This window comes from Ceratotherium simum, chromosome 23, assembly GCF_057802395.1.
Source record: "Ceratotherium simum simum isolate JZ-2026a chromosome 23, ASM5780239v1, whole genome shotgun sequence".
NCBI classification, from domain to species: domain Eukaryota; kingdom Metazoa; phylum Chordata; class Mammalia; order Perissodactyla; family Rhinocerotidae; genus Ceratotherium; species Ceratotherium simum.
In genome coordinates, this window is record NC_141922.1 from 21,155,926 (window position 1) to 21,170,997 (window position 15,072).

Below are 15,072 nucleotides of genomic sequence, written 5' to 3' on the forward strand. Positions count from 1 at the left end.
GGCATTTGTTTTGTAGGAATTTTGCCTTGCTCTTCTTTGCGCATCCAGCACCCCCCACAACGCCTGGCACACGGCAAATAAACAAATACTTCTTTAATGAAACATTCTATGAACCGTATTTTGAGTAGCAAATCTAGGAATGGGTCCAAGGAATTGTTTCTTGTTATTTGAGTTTTTTGTTGTTGTTCGTTGATAGCTTTGAAAGATGTCCTGTTAAACTTCAGGATGAGAAATGTAAATGCCAAATAAATCTGAAATAATTCCGACGACCAAATTCATATTTTAAGTTGCGACTGAAGGACTGAAGTTGCCATATGGTTCAAGCCATTTAGTTTATTGCCTGTATAAGTTCCAAGGATGTGCTGGTAAATGTTTAACAATCAGCTTTCGGCACTGATTTGTCGTGTCTGCTGATTTCTGTTATAAATACCCACACTATGACTAATTTCAAACTACCAACACAAGTCACAGAATACAGACTTGGGAAGAGATGCAAACTTTGCAATTGGCTCTTGCAAACTGGTATGACCTGGCCTCAGCACATCACTGAGATATAATACACACACACACACACACACACACACACACACAAAATAATAAGAATATAATCTACCCAAACCAAAGCTTGAACATAATACATTAATTTTTTCCTCTGAATTTCCTTTGCTCTTTCTTTTGTGAACAGAATACATAGCCTTTACTAGCAGTATTTTAAAATGGCTTTTACCATGGAAAAACACCCTTCACTTACCTGAATAGTAATAATAATACACTTGTCTCTTACGTGTATCTTTCACAAGTATTTTAACACTAAACATAATATTGCTGCCTTAGAAATCCTTTAGACACACTAAATTATTCAATAACCATTTACTGGACACTTATTAAGTGTCAAGCACTGGGTTAGGTTCTGGGAATGAAATGATGAAGAAGACACAACCTCGTCCTCCAGGAAGTCACTGTCTAGAGGCGCTGGCAGGGATAAGGAACAGGAAAGAGAGAGAAGCACAGTTTCTATAACCGCTTCTTGCTTCTGCACCTGTTCTCAGTCAGTACTTGGCTGGACACTAATAGGAAATAAGTTCTGAAAAAATGACGGATCAGAATCATGCGCTGATGAAAAAAAATGTATAAATAGAGAAACATTTTAGGACTTTTCTCTAAAGGAGAGAAACTTGAACGATACACAAGGAGTAGATAATGCAATGGGTTTACCAGTAGTTCTCAACCTTAGAGAATGTTTTAAAAGTACAGCTTCCTAAGCCCCTGCTTTCTGGATATTTCAATTGAGTAGGAATAGAATGGGTCCCTGGCATCTGTATTTTTTTATGTTGACAGCCAGTTGGTCTCTCCTAACTGGTATATAAGTCCACGATGGAGCACATTCTCTTCAAACAGAAGAAACATCCCATAGTTCACAAAAAGAAGATTGCATCATATTCTCAATAAATGCTGGGAGATAAATGCATTTTAATGAGACTAAATATTGATAAATAGAATAATTAAATATGTAAAACATAATGAAATGGACCATTCATAATAAGCAATTTTAAATGTCTTCAGAGCCCTGTTGAGGAATTTGCTGTGACATTTTGATCTGTATTTCAGTGTTGCTTAGCAATTAGGCTTTTTTTCTGCTGAGAAAGTTTGCCAGTCTCTACTAACAAAAGACCCTCCCGTTGCTAAAGAAAACGTAAACATTTTAATCAAGAGCAAAGTTGCCTCGTCATCTAAGTATTTTGCACTTATTCTGAATGTGTGCCTTATATATCCTTTCCCACAAGAATGACACCTTATAAAGAATTAGTTTCAAAGAAATAATACTGCATATCTAGAACTTTGTGCTTTCTTTAAGTAGCTTTAGGACCCTAATTCCATGAAAATGATAAATCAGTTTCTCCCTATGTGACGAGAGAAGAGATAGCTATAAAGCAAAACTTAAAAGTCCTGACTAATTAAAAGATAACAGAGACTCACCTAGAGATCCTCATGCCATTGAATACATGACAGTTACCATCACTTCCATTTTAAATGTAAGGAAGTTGGGCTACGACTAGAGCCAGCACTAGAAAGTCCTGGCTTTTAGTGAAATGCACTTTGTATTACATATTGTTTCAACTGGTTGTGTGTCTGTGCCCATTGTGGAAACAGGACCATAGAATAAATAATACATACCTATGGCAAACAGTTCTATACCAGACTCACGAAGGTTTCTGGATGGTGGAATAATATCATCTTGGGACTTTCCATCTGTGATTAAAATGCCAATTTTGGATACTCCAGACCTTGCTCCTGCTTCTGGTTTAAAGCTATTTTCAAAAATGTAGTTCAAAGCAAGACCTGGGGGAAAATAAGGAAAAATAAACACAAACCAACCATCTCTAACAAAAAGCTTTCCAATTCTGCAAAACGTAACCACAAGATGATTAACTTATTGAGCTAAAAGAGTTTTTATTAGGTGTGAACTTTCTTCTTCATTTTTACAGTGATCTTTTCTCTGACAGATCTGATGAAAAACTAAAATCCACCAGAATAGAGGTAGTAAAAATAACTGAATATTGCATCATTTCAGAAATTAGCATTTATAAAGAACTTTGAATTCATGGCAAATAGATGTTAACAAATGTGTGAACAAGAAAATCTAAACCCTTATAATTTAGGATGAAGCAACAATACCCACGCAGAAGCTACGGTCCCAAATATTATCACTACGCTTTCAATTTTGTTCATGATGGTGTAAAGAACAAAAATTCTTTTTCTCTCTTTTTTAGGGGTAGTGGGAGCAGATCTAAAATGATAATTGAATGCCTGCCTTTTAGTGTGACACTTTTCACCTGGAAAAAATAAGAAACACGGCAATATTGTTATAGGGTTTGTGTTTAATAAATTTTTTGTTGTATTAACAAAAAACCCATTCGATTATGCCTCAGATGGGCAAAGCAGTGATCAGGATTTCAGTGGTTTACTTAAAAGTCAAGGACAGCATCTCTATTGTTGAACTGAGCATCTACATCGTGCGCCTGCGGAAGGAAACAGCATGTGCTAAGGTTAAAACCTGTAATAACCCCTTGTGGTTAGGCCACGGATAATTATAATCTAAATATTCTTACATTACTCATTATAAAAAATATTCATAAGCCAAAGATCTATAAATATTTTCATGATAACTACTGATTGCAGGATAAGGGCAAAGAAAATACCTTCCTTGAAAACAAGGCAGAAATTTGCTTTTATTTAATTGACAGGGTGGCTGGAGGAGAAGACAGGTGAAAACAAAGGAAGGAAAAGGAGCTAACAAAGGTTAAGAGAGCTCCTGTAGGCTGCCAGGCTCAGGGATTGGTCTGTTGTCTTCCAGCCCAACCAAGGCCTTCCTAGGGCATCATACTCATACAGCAAAAGGAATGAGATGTCTAGGCTTTAACCCTTGATGCTGAGTTTGAGAAAAGAGCCAACTCAGAACTTTAGATGCTAGTTTAGTTAAAAAATACTATGCCCAGTCTTACCAAGTGACAGAATGAAGTAAAAAAACTATTCTTCAGCAAGATATGTTGCTAAAAATGTGGACTGAACAGAACATACCTGTGAGTGTATTTCCTCCCTTGTATGGTAGATTTCGGACAGCTTCGATCACCTCATCTTTTGTGGTAAAGGCATTCAAGTGCCATTCTATTCTGGGGTCTCCACTATACTGTGCAAGACCTGGAAAAGAAAGATGAGAAAGTCCACCCAGAAATGATGGGTTACTCAAAGAGCTAGTGGACTATTCAAGAAACTAGAATGATGAAGTGTCTAATCTTTGTAATATTTTTTTCTCTGCCTCACTATGTACTTTCAAAAAGAATTCCTTACATCAATTTAAGGAATTAATTTGGACTATTTGGGGGCTGGGGGAATGTACATATCTTCTAGCTATTTAGTAGTGAGCACCCAGTTACGCATTTAGCACTTTTTAAAAAACATCTGGGGGCCGGCCCAGTGACGTAGTGGTTAAGTTCGCATGCTCTGCTTCAGCAGCCCAGGGTTCTCGGGTTTGGATCCTGAGAGTGGACCTACACACTGCTCATCAAGCCATGCTGTGGCTCTGTCACACATACAACAAAATAGAAGAAGACTGGCACAGATGTTAGCTCAGGGACAATCTTCCTCAAGCAAAAGGAGGAAGATTGGTAACATATGTTACTTCAGGGCCAATCTTCCTCACCAAAAAAGAAAAAGAAAAGGTCTGATTGTGCTCGTAGATAAAAGATCTAGATTTATTTGTTTGTTTTTATTCTCAAAGGAATGGATCTCCTTCATGGCTATTTAAATGTGACACCACAAGAATTTAATAAAGTGGCTATGTTGCTCAACAATTTACAACTTCTTTTTTTTGCTTTTTATCTCAGCTTGAATTAATTTGGCAAAGATTACCTTGTACTACAAAACTATTTCCAATTTCCAATTTTCTTAGTTCAACATTTCACTGGATTCAGCTGTTATCTTTTAAAGAAAAAAAACTTTTGCCTTATAAATTCTTAAACCAACTGTAATTTTAAAAGTTTATTATTATTATTATTATAAGGCAAAGAAGATTTTGACTTTCTAGAACATTAAAATGTATTCAGTAATTAATTGAATGACAGTGTTGCAGCAAAAATTAGTAGGAGTAAATATTTATTGATCCGAGCTTGCTCTTTTGGGAATATCTTGTGATTCTGAAAGTCATTCTGCAAAGAGTTCTTGAAATTTCTTAAGAAGCTTCCCAGCAGTTTTACACTGACAGCTAACTGCTGTTATTAATAGAAGATATACCAATTCGTGTCTTCTCTGAGCCCACGTCGAATGCTGTAACCAGGTTTTCCAAGAAAAGCCGAACCAGTCTGAAGTTGAATCTTCCAATACTCCATGAGCCATCAACCAGGATTACAATATCAGCAACAGCTGGAGTTTGACAGAAAAATTTCTCTTCTGCAAAGCACAAACCAGAAAAGCATCCACGTTACTGGTGGAACTTTTAAAAGAGTGAGTTAATTTTAACGTCTTTCAGATAACTTAGTGCTAAGAATACAATCAAGTCCCCATTAAAGTTACCATGTTTTTATACCCCTTCCCTTAAACCCATTTCTACTAGGAAAAAATTGTGGTAACAGCTGGCAGCAGAGCCAGTGTTCTGCAAATAGTTAGCAAAACACTGGCAGGTTCACACCATCCTGGCAACTCAAGCCTTCTGCATATTTTAGAAAGTAGTGTCTGTGCAAAATCATCCAGCTTTGGGTTTTAGCCTACAGATTCTTTCCAGGAAAGGTCTTAGCAACACCAGTATGGGACAGTTAGCAGAGATGGGAAGATGACCAGGACGTGGAGAGGCGGCTGTCCTATTTTGATAAGTCTTTGCTAGAGGATATGATAGGAGAAAAGAAATATGGGCTTCCTGAATTCCAGGAAAAGTGGGGGCCATGCATTTAATCTAAGAAAGGTACACAGACCTTTGCTAAAGTAGGAAGGGCTTGTGAAAGAAGAAAATTGCAAAAGGGCCCAAGAGTTTCCCCAAATTCAAATTCTTTTGCATATTGCATCTATGTGACAGTAAGATTTTGATCCCCAAAATCATTTAAGTAATTGATTTTTTAAGTAGCTCAATTTGGCCTCAGAATAATGATCTGAAAAAGGATGCCCAGTGGCTGGTATGGCACTACCTTAAGCTTTACCCTCTGGGAAAGTCCCAGCCCACGGTGTGGACAAGACGCAGAGGGCAAACAGCTGTCTGCAAACAAAGGAGGAGGCTGTCTGATATAGGGTAGGTCTGCGCTCACCAGGTGAAAACCACCACTTACATTCACTCAGAGCCAAGATACTAAAATATTCTTTATTTATTTATTTTTTTTTTGTGAGGAAGATCAGCCCTGAGCTAACATCTGTTGCAAATCCTCCTCTTTTTGCTGGGGAAGACTGGCCCTGGGCTAACATCCATGCCCATCTTCCTCCACTTTATATGGGACGCAGCCACAGCATGGCTTGACAAGCGGTGCGTCGGTGCGCACCCGGGATCCAAACAGGTGAACCCCGGGCCACCGCAGCGGAGCGCCTGCACTTAACCGCTTGCGCCACCGGGCCAGCCCTTAAAATATTCTTAACGTGTTCAAGAACTCTCGAAAATTTCACGATATTGTTGGTACCTTTGGAAGCATTGCTTCATACAGTAGTTTGTGCTTCCAAAAGGACTGCTTAACTTTGATGAATTTTATATTAGGACTGGAGATCATGAATATTGTGTGTGTGTGTGTGTTTCTTTGAGTCCATGTCTACTTGTTGAAATTGCCCAGCAAATCCCTATTTAGTTTGTTTTCTAACATTAAACTGACAATAAAACAATATTTGAAATATAATGTATGTAATGAAAAGCAAAATACAGAAGTGTTCATTTGAATATTTGTTTTTCCTAGGGGAAAAAAAATACTTGAACTACATATGGTTGGGGCAGGCAGTTTAATATGTCTCTGCACCTACCAGGCCACATTTTGCTTAAAGGATCTTGGTGTTTTGCCCCAGACATAAATATGCATAAAATACCTAGATCCTTTTACCAGATGGGGAAAAAATATACTTGCCAATGAAATACTCAAATTCTCATCTGAATAAGGAAGCTAAACAGTACAGCTTGATCCAAAGTTTATATACTACATTTTTTGGCTCCAAATATCCCTTCTTTAATAACCAAATACAAAGCTACCTCCAACTTGGGAGTCTGCTCTACTGTACCACACTGAAATATTCTAAAACAGAATACTGCAAGAAGTCATGGGACAGAAATTAATTTGGTTTTGGGAAATAATCACGGAAAACTGAAGTCTTATGTAGTTCCAAAAACCTATTTCTTTCAGTTTTTATGGGGAAACTTACCTCAAATGAAAAGTAGTTTTCTTTTCCTTCCAAAATTATTAGGGATACTATTTTGCTTTCTAATTAATTGTTTGGGTACATTATAGACAGAATCTTAGACAGAAAACAATTTCTCTCTGCTTATTTAGAAGAGAACTACAAAACCAGTATTTTCTATTTTAAAATAGTTTCCAATAAAAATGTTCTGTTGATTTAGCTCATTCAAATTATTTTGACTTGGTAATATAAAGTCTATATAGTTCCAAAGCAAGATATAAAGTGAACTGATGATAAATTAGAAGGTCGATAAATTTAATGATATCAAAATTTTAAAGTTGTTCATCAAAAAACACTTTAAAGAAAATAAAAAGACAAGTTGAAACTGGGAGAAGACATGTATAATATAAAAAACTGAAAAAGAAGGTATCAAGAATATACAAAGAACCATGAATAGACACCTCAGAGAATAGGAAATATTTATGAGTGATAAATGAATGAAGAGATTGTCTAATTACATTAGTGATCACAGTAATAAAAAAAATCAAGATCACAATGAGAAATAATTTGTGCTCATTCAACTGAAAAAAAATTGAATACCATTTATAAGCGCTCCAAAGATAATTAAATATTTAGATACATACTTAACAAAACATATGCAGGATCTGTGTGCAGAAAATTACATTCCTGATAGGAGAAATCAAAGAAGACCTAAATAATTGGAGAAGTTTCCTGGGTTCATGGATTGGAAGAATCAACATAGAAAAGATGTCAGTTCTCCCCAAATTGATATTTGATCATTGAGAATTGATTTAATGCAATTCCTATCAAAATCCCAACAAGGTTTTTTGTAGAATAAAGATTATTCTAATATTTATATGAAAAGATAAAGGATGAAGAATAACAAAAACAATTTTGAAAAAGAATCATCATGTGGGAGAACTCAGTCTACCCGATGTCAAGATTTACCCTATAGCCAGAGTAAATCAAGACTGTATGATATTGGAAGAGGGTTAGACACACGGACCCAATGGAACAGATTAGAGAACCCAAATATAAACCCACACAAATTTGCCCAAGTGATACTTGACAAAGGTGCAAAGCAATTCAATGGCAGAAATATAGCTTTTTCAACAAGTAGTGCTGTAATAATTGTACATCAATAGACAAAATAGTGAACCTTGAACTACACTTCAAATCTTTTACAAAAATTAACTCAGATCACAGACTTAAATGTAAAACAGAAAACTTTTAGAAAAAAAAATCAAAGGTAAAAATCTCTACATTCTAAGGCCAGGCAAAGAGTTCTTAGGCTTGACACCAAAAGCACTAACCACAAAATAAAAGATTGATAGATTGGACCTCATCAAAATTAAAAACTTGCTCTGCAAAAGACCTTGTTAAAAGGATGAAAAGATAAGTTATATATTGGGAGAAAATATTAGCCAATCAAATATCGAACAAAGAATTAGAATCTAGAATCTAAATAAATAACTCTCAAAACTCAACAGTTAAAAACTAAACACAAAAGGGGCCAGCCCAGCGGCATGGCGGTTAAGTTCACATGCTCTGTTTCGGTGGCCCGGAGTTTGCAGGTTCGGATCCTGGGTGTGGACCAACGCACCGCTCATCAAGCCACGCTGTGGTGGCGTCCCATATAAAGTAGAGGAAGATGGGCACAGATGTTAGCCTAGGGCCAATCTTCCTCAGCAAAAAGAAGAGGATTGGCAATGGATGTTAACTCAGGGCTAATCTTCCTCACAAAAAAAAAAAAAACACACACACACAAAAAACAGGACGAAAAATAATTCAATTAGAAAATGGGCAAAAGATATAAAGAGACATTCACCAAAGAGGATACACAGTTGCAAAATAAGCATGTGAAAAGATATTCAACTTCATTAGCCATCAGGGAAACACAAATTAAAACCACAATGATATTTCACTGTATACATCTGTCAAAACGGCTAAAATAAAACATGGTGATGACAACAAATGCTGTCAAGGATGTTTAGAAACTGGATCACTCACACATTGCATGTGGGAATATAAAATGGTATAACCACTCTGAAAACAGTTTGGCAGTTCCTTTAAAAATCGTACATGAATTTATCATACAATCCAGCAATTGCACTCTTGGACATTTATCCCAGAGAAACGAAAACTTATATTCACACAAAAAAACTGTACACAAAAGTTCACAGCGGTTTTATTCAGAATAGTCAAAAACTGAAACCAATCAAGATGTCCTTCAACAAGTTAATGGATAAACAAACTGTGGTACATCCCTACCACGTAATACCTCTCAGTAGTAAAAAGGAAAGAACTATTGATACACACAATGACTTGAATGAATCTTCAGGGAATTATCCTGAGTGAAAAAAGCCTATCTCCAAAAGTTACCTACTTCATGACTACACCTACGTAAAATTTTTAAAACGAAAATAATTTAGAAATTGCGGACAGATTCGTGGTTCTCAGGGGTTAAGGATGGGGAATGGAAAGGAGGTAGAGGTGGTTATAAAAGGGCAGCATGGGGATCTTCATGGTCATGGAACCGTCCAGCCTCTTGACTGTACTTATCGATACACAAACATACACATGTGATAAAACTGTATAGAACTAAACACACACACGTACAAATGATACAAGTAAAATTGAGGAGATCTGAACAAGTGGATGTATTGTAGCAATGTCAATATGCTCATGTGATATTGCACTATAACTTTGCAAAATGTTACTACTGAGGGAAACTAGGTAAAGGGTACACAAATCTTTATTATTTCTTATAGCTTCTTGTGAGTCTACAATTATCTCAATAAAAATCAATTTAAAAAGCATAAATAATAAAAAAAAATAAGTCTAATAATACCAACGTAAGCAAAGAGATGGACCCTCAGGATCTCTTGTACATTGCTGGTAGAAATGTAAATTGTTGCAAATTCTTTAGAACAGATTTTTGGCATTTCCTTCTCTAGCCGGAAATTCACCAATCTTGCCACCCAGCAATTCCTCTCTTAAGGCTATACCCAAGGGGAATTCTTGCACACGGACAATAGGAAGCAAGTAGAAGAAATTTGATAGAAGCACTGTTCACAATAGTAAAAAGCTGGAAACAATTCCAATGCCCTCCAATAGGAGAGTGGATCGGTAACTGTGGCATACAATGGAATATTATATAAAGGCAAAAATAAATGAGCTATATTGAAATGCAACAATCTGGATGAATCTTAGCTACATATTGCTATTTGGTGGGTAGCAATATTTGGCGGGGGAAAATAAGCCTCAAAAGATTGCATTTAGCATGATATCTTTTTCTAATGTTTAAAATAACTAATATAAAATATAATCTTTTGGGGACAGCCCCATGGCATAGTGGTTAATTTTGGTGCACTCTGCTTCAGCAGCCCAGGTTCATGGGTTCAGTCCCAGGAGCGGACCTACACCACTTGTGAGCCATGCTGTGGCAGTGACCCACAAAGTAGAGGAAGATTGGCACAGGTGTTAGCTCAGGCCTAATCTTCCTCAGCGAAAGAAAACATATGTATATATTTATAATCTTTTTAGAAATACATATAGATGCTGTAGACCTATTTAAAAAGAAAAGAAAGATGATGATGAAGACAGGATCCAAGATGGTGATTGCCTTGGGTGAGGGGAACGGAGGAGGCAGATGGCAGCAGTACCACATGGTTATACACAGGTGTGTCCAAGGTCTTAAGCTTTGGGGAGTAGAGGGGGTTCGGGTGCTTATTATGCCATTAAAAATAACTAATTAATAACTAATTTACAAAAGAGGAAAGTAATCCTATCTGGCATGCAGAAAATATTAAGTAGGAAAATAATTTTAGTGTTTATGTTGCCCAGTTTAAGAACCAAACCTTAAACACAAGCTACAATTCTGCACGTTTCATTTGAAATTCAGACCTATGCATTGTTTTCTAATTTAATGACTAGTATCTGTTACATCAGCAGAAAGATGCTGTTTCCAAGGATTTCAGAAGTCAAAATCTATAATACGTTTTGCATTCCAAAGTATGATTTCTCTTCAAGATTAGTGCACATTCACTTGGGAACTGTGAAAAAAAATATTGCTTTTTCAAATGCCCAAAACCCTGGTCATTAGCTCTAAGACATATCCAAACACAATGACCCTAAGGGCTATTTCCCACTGCAGCAGGCACAGACATAGTGTGTCCAACTCCAGTAAGATCTGGTGTAGGGAGAACTCCACCTACCATGTGCCATGTCTGCCCCGATAACAGGCTTGTCTGTGCCAGAGACAACAATTGTTCGAATACCCGGGGCAAGAGGTAGTTTTAACATTTCCAAGTTCAAGTTCAATAACCACACATCTCAAACATAACTCCAGATGTTATAGTGAATCTTTTAAAAGATATATTCAAATTTTACCAAAATTTGAATTTATTAAATTTTGAGTATATTCAAACCTTACCAAAAATAAGAGCCCAGATTCAGCCCTGAAGACAAATAACATCCCCTTCCACTGGCAAATATGTTACTCATTTCAGCATTCTTTTTTTTCTTTTCTTTTCTTTTCTTTCTTTCTTTATTTATTTTGGCGAGGAAGATCAGCCCTGAGCTAACATATATTGCCAATCCTCCTCTTTTTGCTGAGGAAGATTGGCCCTGGGCTAACATCCATGCCCATCTTCCTCTACTTTATATGTGGGATGCCTGCCACAGCATGGCTTGACAAGCATGTGTAGGTCCGTGCCCGGGATCTGAACCTGTGAACCCCAGGCTGCCGAAGTGGAGCGCGTGAACCCAACCACTACGCCACCAGGCCGGCCCCACATTTCAGCATTCTTAAATGGAGAGGGACCAATGAGAAAGAAAGCATTAAGCACCTTAAAATATGTTATGGAACCAAGTGGTGGGAAACCAGACACACCTGGGAGTCCAGGTGACTGTTATATAAAACTCTGCAGCCAAATGTAATTTAAAACTGCATTTAAAAGGGATAAGTAAGTACATATATTTCTATTGTTAAATGATATTCTGTAATTAATTTTTAAAGAATACAATAAATCCTCTTTGCCCTCAATACTGTATTTAAAGTTGAAGCAAAGGAACAGGGAAAACGACTTCTTGAACTGTATTTTAATTCAGCTCTTGGCTTAACATGGGCTTTATGTAAAATGCAATTCTGAAAATACAGGTAGTGTAAAAAAATTAAAAAAAGCTAGGCAGCTGAACTCAATCAAAGAAGGCACTCAATATATAGGCTAGCTCACGAAGATAATAACACTATGACGTCATGGGCAGAATCAAAATGCGTGATTCCCGTTACGTTCTCCACCCTCTGGAAGTGCATGACGAGGAGGCCCAGGAGAAACCAACACTTCCCTAACTGTCCGTATCTGAAAGCTGTGTATGTCCTTATATTAAACGTTGAGCCCTCTACACTTATCTATTGATTTAATCCTAGCAACAGCTCTATGCGACAGGTACCAACATTATCAGTCCCATTTGCAGCCAAAAAGTACGACATACATGGACTGTGTGATGTGCCCAGGGTGTGATACAAATAAGAGGCAAAACTGGGATTTGAACCCAGGTAATACATCCCCATAATCTACGCTCTTAACCACAGGGCTACATGGACTTCAGCAAGGTACCCTACATCATATAAATTTAGAAAGCAGGGGAAATAAAGCCTCTAATAGGAAGCTGTGTGCCCACAGGGCTTGCCCCTGCTGAGTCCACAGCGAGTATGCATTATTTGCAAGCATCTCCAATTATCCATCTAGAACTTTTTCCCCTTGAAGATGTAGGCACTTAGTATTTAAATAGCCCATGTGAAAAGCATCCCTTTAACAATTTTATACAAATTTTACTGTGTTACTGACAAGAGAAAACTTTGTGTTGAAAATACAAGTTAATTCAAGTAGTTGGAACTGACATAAACCACTTTACTCTAAACCTATGTTTATTAATTTGATATTACAGAACTAATTTCCTGGATGAAATTTATTTATTTATTAAAAATGTATTTATTTACTGCTTACTGTATACCAAGCACTGTTCTGGGCAACCAGGAACACAACCAAAGTCCCCACCTTCTAGTGGCAAATTAAATTTCCTCAATGAGAGGAAACAGACTCTAACAAAACAATATAAGTTCAGATTTTTAAAAGTGCTTTATAAAAATGAACAGAATGATATAAAGAAATAGCTGTGTGTATGGGGGAAGGGAGGTCTACTTTAGTTAGAATAGTACGAAATTACCAAATTATGTCTTACTTTTATATGATATTATTCCTTTTGTTTTAATGACATTCAAATTAAAGACCTAATTGTGGTTTATAGAGAAATGTTTACAATATATTTGTGGAGAAAGGTATTCACTAACACAGTTGATGCAAATAGAAAAGGGAGAATTGACAGAAGCCTTTTTCTGCCAGGTGAACTCCTATTCATCCTTCAAAACCTGGGTTACACTTCACCAACTCCATGAAGCCTTTCCAACAGTCCTCAGATGGGATTCATTATCTGCTTCTCTTTACAGCCTCTTCATTTGTGTATGGTCTGTTGTACTCATAACACTGGACTATTATGATTTTTTTCTATATCTATCTCCCTGACTAGACTGAACTCCTTAAGGGATGAGATCTTTGTGTCTTATCTTTTTATCCCCTTTATCCCCTTTTATCCCCTTTGTCTTGCCCAGCTTTGGCACAAGTATATCAATGAATGTGAACCGCATTGAATTGTGTTCTTAAAAAAGAATTCCTCTTTTCATGTAATTCACACCTCCAGCAGAGCATAAGAAAAACGAACCATGAGGGCTCAATTAAATCAGGCCTCTTCTCCTGCCCTGCTGTACTACCACTCTGTGCAAGTGGATTATAGTAATTTAGGGATCAGGGAGGTTGGATCAGGTTTGCCTGTCTTCCTTGATATTTCCCCGATGCTGGAGGCTAAGCCAGATTAAAGGGGAGCACATACTATTTTTACTTGCATTTTCTTAATATGCAATCAGAAGACCTCACGATGATTTTCATAACTGGTCTATGATTCACTTAGTGGCTTTGAATTATTTTTCTCTATGCCACTAGCAAAATATCTAGCTAGGCTATTCATGAACCAAGACATCTGAAGGAAAACTGTGGTCACAGAACAATTTTTCACTTAAGTCTCCTGTGAGGTGAAATTCAAGTTTCCAAACCAGGAGCAAAAGAAAATCCCTAAAAATTTGGTGCAGTAGAACTTTTGGAAGCTCGCTTCCAAGTTTGGCTTTGGCCACATCACTGAAGATATTTTTTTAATAGGAGTTAACATCATTTTACATCTTCTAAAAGCTCAGCGGTTCTAAAAGGGTTTTTCAATACATTGGCACATTCTGATTCTCACAACATTCCCATGAGGAGCCATTATTGTTCTCATTTTGCAAGAAATGAAATTGACATTCAGAGAGACAAGTGAATGGCTCTGTGGTTACTGGAAGAGCCAGGACTGGACACCAGGTCCAGTCCAACATGCCTTTTCCAACATACCATGCTATCACTACCATAGATGTTCTCACATAATGCAACACGGATGGTCACTAGTTATCCGTCGTATAAATGTTATAAGTTGTCCATCTAGCAGATGTGGAGCAGGGGGCTCATTTCAATTGTGTTTGGAGTTCACATAAATCAGAGTGAGCTTCATACTCATTTAGTCTAGTCTTGGTGGAGCCTCACCTTTCGAAGCATCCCTGACAGATGACCACCCTATCTAAAACAGCACTTCCCATCACTCTCTTCCTTTACTCTGTTTTATTTTTCTTTGCAGAAACTCTTTCTTCCTAGAAACATACTATATAGTGTGATGCTTAATTTTATGTGCCCAGACATTTGGTCAAACATTCTTCTGGGTGTGTCTATGAGGGTGCTTCTAGATGAGATTAACATTTGAATCTGTAGATTGAGTAAAGCAGACTGCCCTCCCTAATGTAGGCGGCTCTCATCCAATTGATTGAAGACCTGAATAGAACACAAAGGCTGAGTAAGAGGGAACTGATTCTGCCTGACTGCCTTGAGCTGCAGCATTGGACTCAAACTGAAACATTACCCCTTCTTGGATCTAGAGCCCGTCAGTTTTCAGACTGGAACTTACACCATTGGCTCTCCTGGGTCTCCAGTGCTGACTGCAGATCTTGGGACTTCTTAGCTTCCATAATCATGTGAGCCAATGCCTTATAATAAATCT

The 15,072-nt window shown here is 37.2% G+C and overlaps 1 protein-coding gene across 8 annotated transcripts in view; it reads right to left on the minus strand.

Annotated features, from left to right (window-relative positions):
• Positions 1-15,072, minus strand: part of COL14A1 (collagen type XIV alpha 1 chain) — a 227,104-nt gene that overhangs the window by 150,305 nt on the left and 61,727 nt on the right. For all 8 annotated transcript variants that reach the window (XM_087447497.1, XM_087447499.1, XM_087447496.1 and 5 more), the window contains 3 exons: positions 4,792-4,947; positions 3,580-3,699; positions 2,176-2,340 (listed from right to left, as the gene is read on the minus strand). In XM_087447497.1, coding sequence (XP_087303623.1) covers positions 2,176-2,340; positions 3,580-3,699; positions 4,792-4,947 — 441 coding nt within the window. The remainder of the gene's footprint in view (positions 1-2,175; positions 2,341-3,579; positions 3,700-4,791; positions 4,948-15,072) is intronic.